Raw genomic sequence first — 20,729 nt, 5'->3', positions numbered from 1 at the left:
TTGATTGACAGAGTAAATGAACCAACCGCCGGAGCGCGTTGAAGTCGACCCCTGGCTCTGATTCAATGAAATTGTAAGTAGGCGGAGCTTACGTAAAAGGGGTTCCCAGATTGCGGAACTAACAGAGCAGCAGTAACTGGCAACCAAAGTGTACAGTAGACATGTGTGGTGAGTATTGCAGCATTAAATATAATATTCATTACATTTGACCAAATGTTAGTCAAGGGGCGGGTTTATATCATGTTCACCAGCTCATCGAAATTGAATTGCAAATACGGGTAACATGAACGTACTGTGTAACATTAGTTATTAATCGCATCATTAACGTTACATTACGTTTCATCCCCCATACTCAGTTTAGCTAGGGGTGGCTAACCAGAGTTAGCGATCTGTAGCTAGTGTTGTAATGGTTGTATAATTTGCTTGTGCCTATTATGTGTGCGATGTGTTAATATTGGGTCTGCTATTTTGATGTGTGAAATGACGAGCTGCTCCCTGCTAACGCCAGCTGCTTGTATTCACGTTACGCCCATCATCTCCCGATGATCTTGCGTGACGTTAAGTTTCCAGCAGCTCCGGGTTGCTAATGTTGTGATGGATTACCGGTTAATGTCGGTCACTATTTGTTCAGAATTAGATCATGCTAACGTATCTGACGACTTCCCCTTGCTTTCCGAGCTGAAATAGAGCAAGGGGACAGGGGTATATCCACTGGATAGATGTAGCACTCACGTGTCGTGCGCAGCCGAAAAATAATTTGTTTGAACACTATCAGTTGTGGGGAAATGGTTGAGACACTTTGATAGACTATCGGTTGTGGGAAATAATTGAGATACTGTATCCCTCACTCTACACTCTTAACTGATAGCGGCTTCCCTGTCTCCCATCTCTGTCACTCCAATCTCTGGGTAACCTATTCCAGACATACGCTCAAAATACCCACTGTTCTCAGAAGCTAGATGATGTAAGTTAGTTAGCGGGAGTTTGACATGGTGGGCCCTTCTGCATACAGGTTAACTTTATTTCTCCTACCATCTCACTCCCTTCATAAACAAAGATGAGCCTTGTTTCTGCGTCCACTTGGCGATTCGACTCTGCTGCCAGCCATCCTCCATCCCTCCAGCCAGCCCCACACCTATTCTGAATGGATCCTCTGTTGAACCATGTAGCATTCAGAGTACTATTAGCATCTATCTATCCGTCAGCTCTTGGCTAACGTTATCTTTCGGCAATGTGGGCTCTGTTCTCTCTCTCTTCTCTGTTTCAATTTTTGTCCTTGATGTCATCAGTGATGTCATCAGTGATGTAACTTGAGCAATTGTGCATTGTGACATCACTGATGTCATCACTCATCAGTGACATCATCAGCATTGTGAAATCACTGGTGATGTCAACTCACTGATGATGTCATCAGTGATGTCATAAGACACTGATGTTTTCATCGGTGATTTCATAAGCAGCAGCCGAGCTGCGTATGCGAGCTGCATGGCGGGCGAGGCCGCGCAGTGGGCGAGCCTAGGAATTGAGCGCGCAAGATGCCTAGTGTTATAAAGTAGGGGCGGCTTTAGCTCAGGAGGTAGAGCGGGTCGGCCAATGACGCAAGGGTTGGCGGTTCGATCCCCGCTCCCTCCCAGCTGCTGTCGTTGTGTCCTTGGGCAAGACACTTAACCCTCCTTGCTCCCAATGGTGTGTAGGCACCCTGCGTGGCAGCCTGCCGCCATCGGTGTATGAATGGGTGAATGTAGACTATCTACTGATTGTAAAGCGCTTTGGATAAAAGCGCTATATAAATGCAGGCCATTTATAAAGTTGCATTTGATGCTCCTCTTTCTAAGCAATGACCAAATAAGGGCACCCCCTGACCACTACTAGTTGTTCACTGGATGAAGATATTGGACAAGTTGCACATACCAAAGAACTACTATATTGTTGGATTTTGTCGTTGATGTGATGTGATGCATCTTTGATTTATGTTGGCCTGTTGGACCGTAGTCTAAAGCTCTAAACATTGTGTCGTTTGATTGGTCAACATGGCTGCTTTACTAAATGTTTTTTCTTGTTTTAGTTTGATTGTAGGATAAAGTTGAAAGACATTGAGTAATCCAAACGTAAACAAAAGGCCTATTTCATGACATTGGATACATTAATCAATCTCAAATTGATTTGTACAAAGATGAGACCTAGAAGTATGTGACAGCTAAAGACGCATTCATAGTGTATTTACAAGCTTGAAACTGTTTGTAAACACTGAAGTACAATAGATATAGTCTTAAGTATTGCACTAATCTAAACTAGTCTTGTATTTGCACTCAGTCAAATTCCTCATTTGTAATCTGATTACTTATGTGGCTATTAAAGTGAATGTTGAATCTACTTGTGATAGGTTTAGATAGTCACAAAGCTCTTCAAAAATCTGACATGTGAATCTGAATATATTTGTTATAGGTAGATCATTGGCCAGATCACATCATATGAAGGGAGAAAAGATTGTTTATGGTGAAGATGATGCTTGAGGCAGCTCTTGAGATCTCACAAACACTCTACTATGTTGCTATGTAGCTAGTCCGTCCTAGTCATAGTTATATGAGTTTCTTAGACAAGACCAAAACCAGAACATCATTTTTGAGATTTGTCATTGTGTGAAGGCCACTATTTTTACAGGTTTTGGTTGCTCAGATAACATTAATTCCCTCAGGGATGTTGGGGATTTCAGCTTGCGAAAGGCCTGGTCCATAGATAAACTTCATTGTTTCCAGTCAAGTCTTACGGCCATAACCAAGAACCAAATCTGTTTTCCCCAGAGCAGTCACTCCCCCTGTCAGACTGGTTTCTCCTGCTATGCCCATTGTCCTTTTTCTTTTATCCTTTTGTGGTATCCCTAAATAGTAGTGGGTGACATCAGTGAATAATGTGGCTTGATTGTCAGGCACGGTGAATTTTTTTCTTGTTTTTTGTTGTTGGAGATTCTCAGGTTGGGTGGTCCTTGAATCTTATAATATTGCCTCACTAGACTTAGGAGCCAGGTCATGTAAGGCCTTGGACGTCAACGATACATTTTTAAAATCAATATGAAAACTTAACAGGGAGCCAATGCAGGGAGTCCAGAATGGGTGTTTTATATTCATGTTGTTGTTTTGTACCAGTGATAAGCATAGCAGCAGCATTTTGAACAAGTTGAAGGCGATGGAGGGAGGCCTGGGTAATACCTGTGTAGAGGAATTACAATAGTCAGAAGCAAGAGAAAATAAAAGCATAGACAACTCTTTGCAAGACATCTTAAGGATAAAAAGGATCTAATTAGAAATTAACATACATTGATAAAAGCAAGATTGGGCAATCTTCTTAACTTCTTAACAAAGTGGAATGTCACTTCCTGCTTCAGCACTGTACCAGAGATTTTCTTCCCCCATTTATTTTCCCATAGACATTTGGTAAAATGCTTATAAAAATAGTTTTACTTTTTCAAACCAAACGATACAGATATATTTAGAAACAGGAGAGATCGCATAGCATTTCACTTGGACCAAAACGCAAAAAATGCGGGTTTAAAGAAAATCTTTTTTCGATGTCGTTTGTTTTTAGTTTTGGTCCGAGTGAAATGGTCTCTCCCGATTCTAAATATAGCTGAACCGTTTGGTTTGACGACGTAAAACTGTTTTTATAAGCATTTTACGAAATGTCTATGGGAAAATAAATTGCGGAAGAAAATCTCCGGTACAGTGCTGAAGCAGGAAGTGACGTTCATTTTGCCTCTCTATTGGACAGGTAGGAGGGTAACAGGTTGAGAGGAGACCCTTTTAGTTTAAGACCAACCCAAGTTTCAAGGCGCTCTAGAGTGGTCTACCGTGTCAAAGGCCGTGTCATGCAAACATCAGTTCCCTCTAATGAAAATCTTATAAAAGTTTGGGCAACCCCTGATCTAGAATATTGAATTCAACCGATTACTCCTGTCTTCCTCTCCCTAGGAATCTTTGCCTATCTGAATTACCTGGTGCCGAGGACTCGCCGCGAGATCCTTGAGATCCTGCTCCAAGGCCTGCGGCGTCTGGAGTACCGAGGCTACGACTCTGCCGGTGAGGGAGACAGAGAATCCCCATATCAACAACATACTCCCTACTGGCATATGGATGATCAGCTCCCTTTCCCTCACTCTTCCTCACTGTCTGACTGCAGGCCTGCATGACGTTTGTGTCCTCTTGTTTTCAATCTAATTGCTGTCCCCTTTCTACTTTGATTGAGGTGTTTTTAGAATGCAAAATGACTGACACTGTACCATATTCATTTTCCATTGCTAGAAATATGGTTGTAATCAAGCATGGAACTATTCTTGTTAAGCCCTAATATTATCCTTACATTTACACTGTACACAGCATATTAACCAGGCTAATCATCTTTAGCAGTCACACCATTTTTTTTTATATATACCCTGTAAGGAATAAAAAGTGAGACTTTGCAGTGCCTATGAATTCGTGAACAGCTGTTATCATTTTGAATGCATATACAGAACGGTAGTGGAACTGGCATGAGTGTTTGGAATTGGAAAATACCGTTTGAACCTGTTGATTGTCCAATACTTTAATGAATGTGAATCACTTTGAAGATGTTGTCGAAACGTCTTGCAATTCTTAATTTTGTGCTTTTTGTTAGGCGTGGGTATTGATGGCGGGAACGGCACGGAATGGGAATCAAAGTTTATCCAGCTGATCAAGCAGCGTGGAAAAGTGAAGTTTCTTGAGGAGGAGATCAACAGTAAGCTTCCTTTAAGATTTGAGTTCCATCTGACATCTGATCAATTCTGAGATGATGCGATTTAAACAAAATGACATCTGTATACTGATATACAATCAAGAATCTGATTATCGTCTGTCTTGTGTCCGTGTGCAACCAATAGAACAGCAGGATATTGACCTGGATGTGAAATTCGACGTGCACCTCGGCATTGCTCACACCCGCTGGGCCACCCATGGTGCACCTAGCCCAGTAAATAGCCACCCACAGAGGTCTGACAAGAACAATGGTCAGTTCTGTCGATGATCAAAATCACTTTTGGTGATACTGTACACTCAATTTGACATGTTAATTGTATGTATGTGTATATTGTGTTAATAGTATTTGTTCAGATCGTTGCATTCAAATCAGCTCCGATATTTTATTCGTTGTAGCAGCCATGTCCCAATTATACAATTTTCCCTTATCCTTAGAAGATCACCCAAGCAACTGTCACTGCCTCTCTTTCTGTATTGTCTAGTCCATTCTCTGTAGAGCTGTACTCTGTCAATCACAAGTTGGCTTGCAAGAGACATTTTTTGTCTTGTTTTGGGAGACAGTGGTGAATGTCTGCTGATAGAGTGAGCTGTTTCAGAGCATAGAAATTACAGTTACAAAGCTAAGATAATCCGATGATATATTAATTTATATATAATTATATAAATATATAATTTATATTGTGATCTTTATGATTTGCAGAGTTCATTGTTATTCACAATGGAATTATCACCAACTACAAAGACCTGAGGAAATTCCTGGTGAGCAGTTATATACATTTATATATCTATATATTTATATAGGGCAGTTATATACATTTGGATTTTATCCCCCCCACACACACACTTTTTTTTCTTTCAACCTTAGATATGACACAAAGACAATACTTAGCATCTCGCTCCGTTTCCGCAGGAGAGCAAAGGCTATGAGTTTGAGTCAGAGACAGATACAGAGACCATCGCGAAGCTGGTGAAGTACATGTACGACAACCGGGAAAGTGACGACATCAGCTTTACCACTCTGGTGGAGAGGGTGACCCAGCAGCTGGTAAGGGCCGTCTCGGGCACAGCGCTCTCTGTCAAGTGTTTGGCAGGTAAACGCCTCTCTGATCATGTGTTTGTGCTTCCATCTGCCAGGAGGGTGCTTTTGCCCTAGTCTTCAAAAGTGTCCATTACCCCGGGCAGGCAGTTTGCGCCAGGTACACTTCCACTGCTTCCTTAAAACTAACCAAAAACTAAAAGTACCCAGTGCATACATGAATATACTTTTCAGAAGTTTGACATTTCTGTATTATAAATCCTCTTTTTGATTGGTCTTATGTAACATTCTAATATTTTGAGATACTGGATTTTAGATTTTCATGAGCTGGAAGCCGTAATCATCCAAATTAAAACAGAAAAAGGCTCTACGTATTTTACTTTATGTGTAATGAATCTAGAATATATCAAAGTTTCACTTTTTGAATTCAATTAAGGGGAAAAAACTTTTCCACGATATTCAATTTTTTTGAGATGCACCTGTAATGTAACAATTTCCTCTGGTGTTCCAGGAGGGGAGGTCCTCTGTTGATTGGAGTGAAGAGTGATCACAAGCTGACCACAGATCATATTCCTATCCTCTACCGGTCCTCCTGTACGTTTGAATTTATGTTTTTACTCTCTACCTGCTCCAGATTTGATTGTATCAGTGTTACTGAGCTCCAGTTTATCTTTGTTTTCCCCAGCTGGTAAAGAGAAGAAAGGCTGCCCTACCCTGCCCAGGATGGACCAGGACACCTGCCTGTTCCCTGAGAATGAGAAATCAGTGGAGTATTATTTTGCCTCTGATGCCAGGTCAGCGTCTACACTTATGCTCTCCAAACACATTAGCCCAAATAGTCCATTATCTTCATGACCTTTCTCTTATTTGGTTTTCTGAGGTAGAGACCCATAATAAGCCCTTTCAGTGTTTCTCGTCCCTACCTGCACTTTACTTTGCTCATTGCATTTTCTTTACCTGTTTCATATTTATATGTGTGCAAATAATAAATCACAATGAAGAAAATCAGCTCAGCCTTGTGAGTGTAAATGAACTCTGGTGTGTCTTGCAGCGCAGTGATCGAGCACACCAACCGCGTGATCTTCCTGGAGGACGACGACGTGGCCGCCGTGACGGACGGGCGGCTGACCATCCACAGGATCAAGCGCATCGTTGGAGACCACCCCGCCCGCGCCATCCAGACCCTGCAGATGGAGCTGCAGCAGATCATGAAGGGTGAGCGGACAGCCCAGCTCTGGGATCCAAGCCCGCTGTTTGCCGAGAACAGCTGCTCTGTCAACCAGTTGGACTCTCCTGCCAGGGGTGTTCATATTTCCCCCCCCCCTCACACTTTAGATAATTACTTCGGCCACATGTTTGAACAGCTCATTGGTATCCTGCCCTATAATTTAGCCCCAAACCCTGTTATTATTGTGCAGATGTCGACGAAGACTGCTTTTGTTATATTGCAGAGGTGGTTCTCGACCTCCAGCCTTGAGGCCGTTGTTTGTCGTTCACAAGCAGTTAGTTACGACCCCCTGTCTGGATCACTCACACCCCCAGGCCATGTTCAGAGTGAGGCGGCCTGGTCCCAGCTGCAGGACTCCTGACTCTAACCCCCACCCCCCCTCTGTACCAGTCACCAGTGTTGTTAAAACAAACTTTAATCCAAACTGAATTTTGTAGTTCCTGCTCCTCCTCTGCCTCTTCCGCGGCGATCCAGCAGAGGGCAGAGGTAACCTTACGTTGGCTGGACTGGAGACATTCCTTTGTGGTCCTGTCATTACACAGCCTCTCTCCTCGGGGTCTCAACTTCTGGAGCCGTTCTGCTGAATAGCCTAATTCGCATGAATGACCCAAATTGCTGTCAGAGGCAGGCCGAAAAACACGAGCATATTTCACGATCACAATTGGTTATTGGCGGGGGGGGAAAAAACACTTATCTTCCCATTGCCTCGTGTTTGAGCCATGTAGTGGGGCTGGATTAAAAAATACAAAATAGCAGAAAGAAGAGTGCATTTATCTTTTGAACTCCCTACATTTCCGAGAAGCTGGATTTATCACTACATTGTCACGCCTTTGCTTTCGCAGGAGTTTGTGGTTTGCGATTTGCAGGAGCTTAATGTGTGTCAACAATGCCCTTTACACGCGGCCTCATGTGGGCTCACACTTTATAAAAACTCCATCACTGTGTGCCTCAGAGGCATTTACCCTTTTCATGGTTTTGGTGCCGTGCCCTGACTTCTGCTCCTGCCTCCACCACAGGCAGCTACAGCTCCTTCATGCAGAAGGAGATCTTTGAGCAGCCAGAGTCCGTGGTCAACACCATGAGAGGAAGAGTCAGCTTCGACAACAACACAGGTTAGAGAGGTGGTCAGTTCAGGTGTCAAAGAGTGGAGCATTCATGGAATAGCACAGCTTGTGTAACCACACCATTTTGCACCCTGTCCCATTTTCCATCTTCATATTTTACACATTCATAACACTAGAATTGCCGAGAGTCTACTAGCCTCTTGCATTGCCAAAAGGTCTGTTTTAATTGGCTTGTCTTTTCCTTCATGCATTTTGCTTAAAAAGTATGCTCAACAACCACCTACAGTTGAGTTTAATTGTCCAATTCATTTAATTAATTGTCAAATAAACTCAACTGAAGTTCAGCATGTCTCAACAAATAAACACGAATGAATGAATTATTAACTCGCTGAATATCTACTGCCAGCATATGGGATACCGGTATTGATCTTACCTTTAACACAGAGGCTGAAATCAGCATAAATGCCTTTCTCTATTAGCTTTAATAATAATAATAATAATAATAATTAAAAGCCCAAAATGTGCAAAAATGACCTGTTGTGTTAAAACATTCTTTCTCAGCTCAGTCATCGGTCACTCTGAGACTCTTTTTTTAATGAGGTGGAACGTGTTTCATGGATGGACTGTTCTGTTTGCTATTCAGTGATACTGGGTGGACTGAAGGACCACATCAAAGAGATCCAGAGGTGTCGACGTCTCATCCTCATTGCTTGCGGCACTAGCTACCATGCCGGCGTTGCGGTGAGTAACCACCATTTTTTTTCCTTTTGTTTTCATTTTTTAATCCGACCATCATGGAAACATGTCCACATTGACTCCATCAGCACTCGGCAGTGGAGAAAAAAAACAGTAGGAAATGTCACGGCCGTATTGTGGACACAGGTGCGAGGCTTGTGTGCTGCTGGCACGTACCTCTGCTCCCGGCTAGACTGGCTTGTTTCATTGACGCGATGATGCTGAGCAGCGCTGCGTTCCTTCCCACAGACCCGCCAGGTGCTGGAGGAGCTGACCGAGCTGCCTGTCATGGTGGAGCTGGCCAGCGACTTCCTGGACAGGAACACGCCCGTCTTCCGAGACGACGTCTGCTTCTTTATCAGCCAGTCAGGTGGGGAGAGCAGAGCGCCACCGCTGTCTGAACTCGGATCTACCGCACATTCCCCATTTGTCCCCTCGCTTTCCATCCCGAATAACTGCCACTCCGATTCTTCCCAAATCAGTTTGCCTCCTGCTGTGTTTGAGCCTCCTTCAGCTATTGAGTGTTTGCTGTATCCAGTTGAGTCTTGAATGAGTAAACGCGGTGCCTAATCTACTGCATTGTAGCCTTGTTAAAAAAAAAAAAAAAAAAATCTCCTAATGTTGTTTGTGCTGTTTCTGTGGTGTGCCATGTGTTTTGTGTTGTGCTGTTTCAAATCTTATCCCCGTATGACTAATACATCAGCATGATTACATTGCATAACGCGTCTCATAATATGTGTCATTCCCGTGCGTTCCTCTAGGGGAGACGGCGGACAGCCTCATGGCCCTGCGCTACTGCAAGGAGCGAGGGGCTTTGACGGTGGGCGTGACCAACACAGTGGGCAGCTCCATCTCCAGGGAGACGGACTGCGGCGTGCACATCAACGCCGGGCCGGAGATCGGCGTGGCCAGCACCAAGGTGAGCCGCCAGCGCCCGCCGCTCCGGTTACCGCGCTCTCTCTCAGCGCCGCCGCTCCGGTTACCTCGCTCTCTCAGCGCCGCAGCTCCGGTTACCTCGCTCTCTCAGCTTTCACGACCTTAGCTCTGAGGGCTTATAGCCTTTACACATCCTAATGTCTTTAGCACACAGCGCTCTGTCTCATACGCCCTCACACTTTCCCCTCGCCATCCTCTGTCCTGAACACATGCTATGGGTGGAGGGGATACTCTAGTATACTCTAGCTAGCAGGTTGCAATATCTGAGAAATATCGAATATTATAAAATAGAAGGGAATATTCTCCTCTGTCAGGAGCCAGGCTGAGGCGCTGGGGCAGGGTACTTTTCTTCTGCTCCACTCTTTTGTGTCTCAGCTGCTCAGATCCCATTAGTGGTATTATTGGAGATGTATGCAGCTGTCTCTTTTTCAAATTGCTTGACCCACAGACTTGACTGTCTGCATCGGTCCGTGTAACTGCTCAGTCAGAGTTGTTGTAACATCAAATTCGCACCAATATCAAACACTGGCATGTTCTGTTCATATTGAATCTAAAGGAACCGGACAGCACACTCTTGCATCATCTCGTAAAAACGCACTCAACCCCGCTGACACTGAATGAAATCCCAGTGAGAACTTCATTGTGTGACTGGCCCCGCCCCCTTGGGAAGTGGCCATAATTCCTCCACGCTGGTCCGTCGGGAGTTGAAGAAGCCTGATATTCTCATCTCTAGCTGAAAGTCTAGCTGTAATGTCGGGGGGACCCATGGTTTTGTCCCTCTATCCCCCCCCACGCTCAAAGCTAAAGGGGTTTGCCAGACGCGACGCGGGCGGAGAGTGAAGAGGAGAAAAGCAGCCGAGCCAGAGTCCCAGCTAGTGAGTGAGCAGAGAGGGAATGGAGCAGGTCCCTCCCTGGCCCAGCCCTCGGGCTTGGCTCGGCCGCTCTTGCGCTGCTCCAAAGCCCCAGAGCCCCAGAGCCGAGAGCCTGGAGACCAGAGCACGCCTCGCCTCAGAGACGCCATCATTTACTGCCTGACTGGCTGGGCCACACACACCCACACCCAGCGCGCAACCAAGTGCTGCACGGCCCAGCTCATCAAATCACAGGAGGGAATGCATCGCACCCAATCGCTAAAGGACTCCCAAATCACCCCATTTGCTCCTATTAAGTTTATTTTTGGCTAATTATAGCTGTGTTTTATTGATTGGAAGAGAAAATTGAACACCTTCCCTGTTCCTATGATCATATACTCAAGATTTATACAGATGGAATAAGTCTCCTCAAGCCAGAGGCAAAAGAGTTTGATGCCATCAAAAGGCTGGTCCATTGACAGCAAATAGAAGACGGCCTTAGTTGAACTATGTGACAGTATCCAGGGGGAATTTCCAGGGTTATGAGTCTTATTTTCTAGTGCACAACTGTTTCTGTTGGTTTGTGTTTCAACCTTTTTTTTTTTTAAGGGTGTCATCATTAACGTAACCGTTGCCATATTCTGCATGAAACACTTCATTGGGCGCTATATAGATGGTGACATGAACGCAGAAAAGCACCACTGGTTTACTACGTGGATTAAATATGTTGCCACAACTGAGTCGACGGCAGAGACTGTCAGAGTTCTGAGGGGCTGCGGTTAGCGTGTTGTCAGGGAAAATAACTCTGTAAAGGTTTTACTGCCATTTCCCTGGCCCGAGACACTGGCATTTCTGAGTCCAGAGGGTCCCGTGAAACGTCTTGGCTCCTCTGACATGAACACTGATTAAATCCCCCAAACGGGCATGGAAGGCCTCCAAACGTGCTCGGAGATGAAGGATAACGGGACAGAGAGAGAGAGAGAGAGTGGGCGATGAAGACGGCAGTCTTCAGACGTGTTGATGTTGTGACATCTCCAGAATGATCAGAGCATGGCCTTTCTGACTTGATGGCATGTGTGCCTTCACCAATCTTTCCAGGCTGAATAACTAGGCTGAGCTCAACTCCAGGCTGTCTTAATGCTGCCTGGCATATGTATATTTACACCCACCTCTCCTTCCACTCTGTCTTCATCTGGTGCACATTATTATCTGGAGACAAAGTTCACTATCGAAACAGGCGGACAAGAGGCGCAGGCTCCTCAAACTCTACTGAAAGGCAAGCTGAAGTTGCGATCTGTTTGTAGCTTTTTAGTTTTGCCATCTCTTTCCTCAAGATAGGAAAACTATAATGCCTTTTTGTATAATAATCAGGGGACTGAGATGTAATTGGCTGACAGTGGAGGCAGCCGAATGTGTAAAAGTTGTGCGTAAAAAATACATGTGGATGTTTACATTTGGTTCACCGTTCATCTAAACGGCGAGTGACCGTGTGTACCTCGCTAGCATGCGTGTCAGTCCCGCTTAGCTCCATCTCTCCATGCTTATCTGTGTAAAACCATCAGTAACCACATGCTTCTCTGTTTGTGTTGCTGCTCCGCAGGCGTACACCAGTCAGTTTGTGGCCCTGATCATGTTTGCGCTGTTGATGTGTGACGACAGGATTTCCATGCAGCCGCGGCGACGTGAGATCATCCAGGGCCTGAGAGTGCTGCCAGGTAAATCAAGCCTCGCGTTCAGACGAGCGTTGTGCTCCTGCCAGGTCTGATCACACGCCAGATTACAATGTATAGGGATGGAAAAGCGTCGCTTAGACAAAGGGGAATTGCCGGCCCCCAGAGTCTGTTGTTTGTTCAAACAATCTGCTTGGAAGAAGAAGCTGATCTATTATGAGAGAGAGAGAGAGAGAGATCACAGAGAGAAAGAGAGCAGAGAGACGGAGAACTAGTTCTTGGCACTGGGCCTTGGCATGCTCCTCTGGATCTAAAGCATATGATGGGGTGTCCCCAGTGGCAATCTAATGAGGAATGTCTGGATGCTCTGCTGAGGCCTCCTCCCTGCCCCACATTATATTCCCATTCCAGTCACACTTCAGCATTTGTCAACAGCACTATGCTGACAGTATATGTCAGTGATGTTTGATTTGAAGAAGTCACTTCAAGAAGACTAATGAAATTGCAAATTATGTCGAGCCTTTTTTGCTCAAATATTCCTTGTATAATTATTTTGAAGTGGTGCACAATCATAACCTCTTTCTCTCTTGTGTCTCCCCGTAAGACCTGATTAAGGAGGTTCTCAGTCTGGATGATGAGATCCAGAAGTTGGCAGCAGAGCTGTACCAGCAGAAGAGTGTGCTGATCATGGGCAGAGGCTACCACTATGCTACCTGCCTGGAAGGAGCGCTGGTGAGCCAGACAACCCTTTGCCTTCCTGACGTTATTCATTTCACTTTGGATCTGAACACTGAAAACATCTCTCGTGTTATTATTATAGATAGCAATCAATGGAATTGAAACTATTTGGCCACAAGTTTTGTATTTATGACCCTTATTTTAGCAATAAGCCAAGTGTTTCCGAAGGTTATTGAAAAATAATACTAAATAATTTAGCTTTTGAACAAATTCCTGTCACTGCCGCCTTATCATTTAATGGCATGTATGGCTATATTTGTGTTGTTGTTTTGAGATATAAGCCATAGTCATTTTCCTTTTTGTGTCAGTGGTGCATACCAATGTACATCAATAAAGATCCCTTAAATGGATCTTTATTTTTATTTTACATCATTGACTGATGTAAAATTTATGTTGCACTATTTACTATTTACTACCGGTATTTACTATTTACTATTTACTGTTGCTGCTTTATGGAGGCAATGCCCTCATCTTTTACTTGACCTCGTTCACTCCTGGAGTGTGTGTCTCTGTGTCACACGATGTCTGCTGATGTTGACGTTTTTGTACTACATGTCCATATGCCTGCTGCAAACCAAATTTCCTTCGGGATATCAATAAAGTTGAAGAAGTTGAAGTTGGGTATTGATTTTCTTCACCTGTGATACCCCCCCCCCCCCCCCCCCCCCGCCCCTGTGTAGAAAATCAAGGAGATCACGTACATGCACTCGGAGGGCATCCTGGCCGGGGAGCTGAAGCACGGTCCGCTGGCCCTGATAGACAAGCTCATGCCAGTCATCATGATCATCATGAGAGACCACACCTACATCAAGTGCCAGAACGCCCTGCAGCAAGTCGTGGCCCGCCAGGTACGAGCTACGCACACACACACCTGTGGCCCGCCAGGTACGAGCTACGCACACACACCTGCCCAAGAACCTGTGGCCCGCCAGGTACGAGCTATGCACACACACCTGCCCAAGAACCTGCACGAAGCCACGTCTGATCCAAAAGGCTTACTGTCACCGTAAAGCCGAGGAGAAATTAGGTCAATGCAGCGGCAAACAATCTGATTAGAAGATGTGCTATGAGTAACAGTCGTAGACGATGTAAGCATTGATCAGCTGTTGGCTATTTTAACACAGGCTGACATTTTGGGGTAAATAATAAAAGGGAGTGTTTGTGTTTAAACCCTTACTTGCTACAAATTGACACTATATAGTGTCATCAGCCATGTTAGATGGTTGTGTTTCTTGGAACTAAAATTACTCGGTGACCTCAAGCGTTCCCACTGTGTGTCTTTAATTGGGGTTGGCTGTCCACTTTTTTCCTCCTCGCTTTTCCATTAGCTGCTTCTGCGACTCGTACAACGTGTCGCCGCTTTCCTGAAATGTGCCATTTGTCCCAGGGCTTCCCATCTGGGTGTTACGATGTCATGTTTCACTTCATTCCTGATGCTGTTGTCATGGTAACCATTTAAACCTAAGCGATGGACCCTCCAGATCGCCAGATTAATGAATTCCCTGCCTGAGCTGCTATAAAAACACTTCTTCATAGCACTATCTTCACGATTCATATTTAGGCCTGTCGTGGGATTTCCAGGTTGCAGAGGTAGATGGTAAATTAGGAGTCCACAAACAGCACGTTAACTCAGAAATAATGTTCCAAGTCCTATGAGGAATGCTCTAAATTGAATAATAGTTTATTACATTGTTGACAGAGCAAAGACTACGAGGGATGATCTCAGTTGAATAATAGTTTATTGCATTGTTCACACAACAAACGAGGTGGTGCTGGCCAAAGAGCATCTGATGATTGAAGTGCCGTGCTGTCGTTAATAATATCATTCTCTAACATCTGTTCTCTCATTTTGATTGGTTCATCTCCGTTGGTTATCTTTCTGAGATTTCTGCTAGCAGCAGTTCTCAGGCTATGATGTGAGAAGTGACCTTGACTGTGTCATTTTAAGGAGCCATTGTTTGAACTGCTGTAAACAGTGAGCCAGCTGCGCTCAAACTTACCCTGATGGTCATCACATTGACCCTTAAGAAACCTGCCCTGTCTGTCTTAGTGAAAAATTATTCTATAAGGGGATACAGTATGCACAGAAAGTATTCAACAGTAACCTGATGCTGCCAGATGGATGGGTTTGCTTCACATTTGTTTCACAAACGTGTGAACTTGTGAACTCAATACCGCCCCATCTGGCGGAGTCAGGTTAATTCAACAGGCCCTTGGGGAACAAACTGTCACAACTCAAGAACTGATTTGTGATGCTAATTTGAGTTCATACCTAAAATTCAGTGATGTTTCCATTTTAAATAAGACACTTCAAACCCTGCACATTGGGTGACAAAGTACAGTTTTCAAAGCAGCGTTGTTTTCACAATCCTCTGTCCCCACACCTCCGATCCATTCATCTCAATAAATACAAGGGAGGAGTTGTTCCTGCGTGACATCATTGCTTTTAGTAATCTGCAGCAGATGTGGACTGTGGACGTGTGAAAGCCACATTTTGAGAAGAAAAAAGCCGGTATTTTTCAGGAGAGAGCTCGATAGTGTCAGATTCGGCTTCATTGAGGCCCAGAGGTTTAGGAGCGAGGCGACGGATTACGCGCTAGAAAATCTAAAAGGCGTTGGTTGGGTCCACAGGGCCGGCCCATCGTCATCTGCGACAAAGACGATTACGAGACCATCAAGAACTCGAGCCGCACCATCAAAGTGCCTCACTGTGTGGACTGCCTCCAGGGCGTGCTGAGTGTCATCCCTCTGCAGCTGCTGTCCTTCCACCTGGCCGTCCTCCGAGGCTTTGACGTGAGTATGCCCACCTCAGGCTCCACCGTTAGATCCACACTGTCCGGACAGTTACAGTGATCAGAATTGTTCACACATCGTTTGTGTCGTGATTCGACAAACGGGTATTTTACCGCGCCTCTTATGTCGGCATCTCGACCGCAGTAGGCATTCTAAAATTTCAATAACTGCGAATATGCCAATATTCTACAATTTATTAACTGCGGAAACTAAAATCACAATATATTAGTATACACGGAATTTTGCAGCCCCAATGTCAATGCTTGTCTGGCCTGAGCTGCTCTATAGTCGAAGGCAATGTGGAACCCTGGGCCAGATGAACAACAGTGGCTAAGTAAGTTTACATGCACAGAGAGTGTGCACATGCACGATTACTCAAGTAACCCAATTCCGGGTCGATACATGTAAACACAGTGATAGAATAACCCAACCTAAGCTCAAACTCCAGTTATGGGTTAAGACGCCTGGCTTACTCCTATGTTAAACGGGTTACTATGACATGTAAACATCTTAGTCCTTTCACTGTGGGGTTTCGCCATGTGAGTAAACTCACACTCTTATGTTATTTGTACATTTTGATGGCAAAACATACATGCAGAGAGAAACAATACGTACTATTATTAGTATTATTATTGGGATCATCACTGCTTTGCCCTGCATTAGGAGTAGTCTACAGGCAAAGAGAGAGGAGGTTAGCTTTCAGCTTTTCAGCCTCATTTATACCCTTTCATACTTGTTTTGCTGGCTTTGTATCAAAAGTCTATGCAAACAGCTTAACCTGATTAAGACCTTAAGGGGGGTATGGCCGCTAGCCGTGCTACACTGCATGTAATCATAGCCAGTGTTGATGCTACTCCTAAAGGGGTTCGGAGAGACTTCCAGACAGGACGGCCCAGTTGGCTGTCTTTTTTTTTGCGTAATGGAAAGACGACTGGCGACCGTGCCTGCATCGTACGTATTGACGGTGAGGCAAACATTTATGTGCACACAGTCCAAGCGCAGGCCCACCCGCCTTCTTAATTACAGTATCTCCAAGGATCTATGAAGTCCATGCGATGAGAACTGGTTTTGGCCCAGGTTCTGGGGAGCGTAAAAGCAGTGCTGTCAAGCTGCCATGTCCCCGGCTCACGCAATAAAAAAAGGCTTTTGTAAAGATTTTGTTTAAGAGTTTGACAGAGTAGCACTTTGTCATCAACAGAAGCCCTTTAACCCATTGATACCTGATGCAGCATTCGCATGTATATCCCTCATTTGTGGGTGTATCCCTTTAAGACCGCGAACCGCGTCGACGCGGTTCGCGGTCTTAAAGGGATACATACACAAATGCTGCATCGGGTATCAACGGGTTAAAACACGTGTTGTCCATGTGCATTGACTGTTGCTCGTCTGCTACTTGAATGCAGGTGGACTGCCCGAGAAACCTGGCCAAGTCTGTGACAGTGGAGTGAAGCGCGCCGTTCATCACCTAAGAAGAGCCTCGTGGACAGACATGCAATTCAAAAACCCGTACAGAGACGGCGCTGGAGCAGCTGTCCACCGATACCAAGAGAAGACGGCTTCTTGTTTTATGTGTCTCATGTGTCTCTTTCTAATGCAATCTTTTACTCAAATGTTACGTGTCTCACTGTCACCTATTGTCTCACTGTCTCTTTTCTCGGAAACCTTTTTGCGTCATTATCATATCATCGTTTTGTCAGTGGTGGCAAGGTTTGGGCCGGTACCGATAATAAAACGTTTTCATTGCTCTCTCTCTCTCTCTGGGTCTGTGAACCCGTAGAAACTGACAGACGAAGGATCACCCACAGCCATGCTAAAAGCTTGTGAGTAAATCCGACGTGTTTATTTGCGCTGATTATTTTGACCATGTTGGGAAGTTTGGAGCTGATGGCTGACGGAGGAGTTGGTGTGTGTGTGTGCGTGTTTGCGCACGCGCGTGCGTGCGTGAGACTTTCCATGTTTAAAAAAAATAGACCCTTGCTGAAGTTACTAGTTTGTTTTTTCATTAGTGCAATGATTTGTAGCGTGTTGGGATCATTTATCTTTGGCAGCTAATCATTTGGAGTGTCTACTCTACTTTGAAGTAAAGGACGGTCACTCTTTTAATCATTCCAAGCCATAGGTCACTCTGCTTCTCCATAGTTGCATTGCTGTAAAAAAAAAAAAATAGATTGTCTGCCAGGTTTGAGTCTGCTTTTCTGTTGCTTCTGAGTACACATCATTACTGTAGGGGGCAACATCTTCAGGGATGATGAGGGTACTGCAGCTGGATGATCTACAGCCAGATTATTGTAAAGCTCATGAATACAGTACACTACTGTGTGTACAATGCTATTGTCTTCTTATGTAGATGACAAAAGTATATCTATACTGACACAAGATAGGTTAACTAGAAGTAAGCCTAGATAGTGCAATCAAGTAGTATTTTTCGGCATTTCATATACTATAAAATACCTAGGATGTAATTGGTTACAATGCCGCTCCTGCTTTTATTCATTCCTGTACATCAGTCTGGGTATGTACAGTTCTGTCTGACTCGTTGCTGTACATCAGTCTGGGTGTGTACAGCTCTGTCTGACTTGTTGCTGGCCTAAGTTGCCTCGCTGCTGAAGAGAGACAATTTGTTGCTGATTTGTGGTCTCCAGTTTACAGTAGAACTGCAAATGGAAGCAATTTAAAAGAAATGAAGGCACTCATCTGAGTAGAAGTTGCACCATGTTGCCAACCCACACCCTGCCACCCTGACTACTGTGATTGCAATAATGGGACCATTTGTTGCTATTATTTCTCTGTCACCTTTTTTGTCAATAGCTCTTACATTATAAAAGACGTTTTATATGATTGAAGTTACTCTTTGATTTGAAATGTGAATGTGACTGTCATTGTCCTGTCAAACCAAAAATTGCTATACTTTGCAATGGCTTTGGCAGTTTGAAACCAAAACATTTTTACATTAATCGTGCATAGATTATTTTTTTGCCAAATGTCTATCAATTCTGTTAGATGGTGTGGTTTGACGTGGCCAGCACCATGCATTTATGCAGCAGTCTGTAGTAGATGTTTTAGATGGCAAATCCGATATCTGCTCTATGTGCTCTCCAAAATGTCTGTTGTCTTATAAGCCAAGGAAAGAGTGATGTTATATACGTGCAGCTGCGTTACTGATGAGATAAAGGCTGCTTGTGTTTCTAATTTATTTTCTATTCCTTTTCATATTTTAGTTTGAGACGTTTATCTTGCTTTTGCAATCGAGCCTTAACTTCAATTCCGAAAGTTAGGAACACACTGTCTACTCATAGCCTTTGCATTTAATTTTCAATATCATGCGTATTCTGAGCCAGTGAAAGGATTGGTTGGAAAACTGGACAATGTTGTTACAGGTACTTTAGTATGCGCAAATAAATGAGCAGGTTTTTAAATTGGTTTCTTGACTGCGGACATTGACAAGGAACTGCACTAAATCCCAGCAACATCTGTTGGAAACTTTTGAGATAGGGAGGGAGATGGGCACTATTTATTAGTGGAACTGATGCAATAAAGTGTCAAGTACTTTGAAGTGTGTGAGCTTGTTTGGTCAGAAGGTACAGCGAGCGATACAGGACAAGGTCCGCATGCCAGTCTTGGTCCGAAACGGCCCAGGCAACCTGACGTATTGGCAGTGAATAGCTGGTGGTGGGTGTATAGCCAAATAATGAGCTTCATAGATTAGTGAGGAAATATTTCACAACAATTTTATTAAAATAAAGCAGGCAGTCAAAATCAGACAGAAACTCCATAGAAATTAAAAGATTTTCTCAAGTCATTTCTTGTAAAAGCATGATTTTTGGTTACTCTCAGTCATATTATATCAGGCAGTGTCAAAAAGCGTTGAGGTGCAGGAGACGTCTCTTCAGGGGGCCGCTGTGGAGAGATGACCGCTCCCAGATGATGGCAAGCACCTGTGTAGAGTAGCCAGTCGCCATCCATAGGGTAGACAGCACTGGGGGGGGCCATGCATCCACATAAAGTCAGAATAACTGAGACAGTGGGTCGGACATGACATACCCACACAGTGCTCCCAGGGCAGACGGTGCCAGTTCAACAAGGGCCAAGATGACCGCGCTAACAGACAGGGAACACCGGTAGAGTGCCGGCACGGCACGCAACACTGAACAGCTCGACTTGAACCACTCCACAGGTCGGACGCCTGGAGTTTGGGATGAAGGCCAGGTGGAAGTGGAGGGGCGGCCGCCTCTGTCTGAGCCATGTTGTCTCAACCCACACGAGAGGATACCTTCCAAAGTCCGCCTGAAGAACGCATTGGATTTCAGCATGGCTGCAAGGAAAAGGGCCAAACTGTTGGTAAAAACAAGTGCCGTTTTCAGAGCGTTTTCATTGCACTGACTGATGACGACAACAGCCTCCAGTGCAGCTGTGGAGTAATCGTGAAGGACAACCATGGCTTTTGGCAGAGAGGGTCTCCAGTCTCCAATCACAGACATCATGGTGGGCAGTTTGAATCTTTCTCACTGTCAGAAAGATTTGACCATCTGAAGTGTTTCAGCTCAAGTCCTTTGTGCTGCTGCTGCTGCACCCAGGTCCCTCACCAACACAAACAATCTATCGCAGCTGTTTGATGGTGACTGAACGTGATTGAATAACTATGAGCAGGTGTTGCTACCTGCTGCATTTGCATTGTTTGAATGTTGTTCTGCCACTAGGGCTGAGTCAGCCGACGTATTCAGAGTTTTCTTTTTGGGACTCTTTGAGAACAAAGAAATGTTTGGGGCTGAGCTATTAGAGTGTAAGTAGTTACTAAACAAATTAATATAACCCAGCTAAAATACCGTATGCAAAGTGTATACATGTCACTTTGTTTAGATTCAGTTGCTTGAGTAGCCTGCTTGCTTAATGCAAACCATGTCTTGGTAAGGCT

General features: G+C 44.5%; 1 protein-coding gene across 1 annotated transcript; it reads left to right on the top strand.

Annotated features, from left to right (window-relative positions):
- Positions 1–115: 115 nt before the first annotated feature.
- LOC310783153 (glutamine--fructose-6-phosphate aminotransferase [isomerizing] 1) lies at positions 116–19,364 on the top strand. The gene is made up of 19 exons (XM_083643946.1): positions 116–168; positions 3,966–4,073; positions 4,648–4,749; positions 4,892–5,017; positions 5,467–5,525; positions 5,677–5,811; positions 5,901–5,962; positions 6,314–6,396; positions 6,488–6,596; positions 6,854–7,017; positions 8,047–8,142; positions 8,738–8,835; positions 9,079–9,199; positions 9,591–9,748; positions 12,217–12,331; positions 12,891–13,018; positions 13,705–13,872; positions 15,656–15,817; positions 17,221–19,364. Exons 1-19 carry the CDS (start codon positions 162–164, stop codon positions 17,263–17,265), a joined length of 2,046 nt encoding a protein of 681 aa, XP_083500072.1. The 5' UTR covers positions 116–161; the 3' UTR covers positions 17,266–19,364.
- Positions 19,365–20,729: the final 1,365 nt, after the last annotated feature.

Source organism: Poromitra crassiceps (genome assembly GCF_964638095.1).
Source record: "Poromitra crassiceps genome assembly, chromosome: 10".
Taxonomy (NCBI): Eukaryota; Metazoa; Chordata; class Actinopteri; order Beryciformes; family Melamphaidae; genus Poromitra; species Poromitra crassiceps.
The sequence above is the reverse complement of the archived record's forward strand: the minus strand, read 5'-3'. Positions and strand labels throughout refer to the sequence as shown.

Coding starts and splice junctions, on each gene's coding strand:
- LOC310783153 (XM_083643946.1), top strand. Junction 4,750..4,891: donor TCTTGAGGAGGAGATCAACA/GTAAGCTTCCTT, acceptor TGCAACCAATAG/AACAGCAGGATATTGACCTG. Junction 9,749..12,216: donor TCGGCGTGGCCAGCACCAAG/GTGAGCCGCCAG, acceptor GCTGCTCCGCAG/GCGTACACCAGTCAGTTTGT.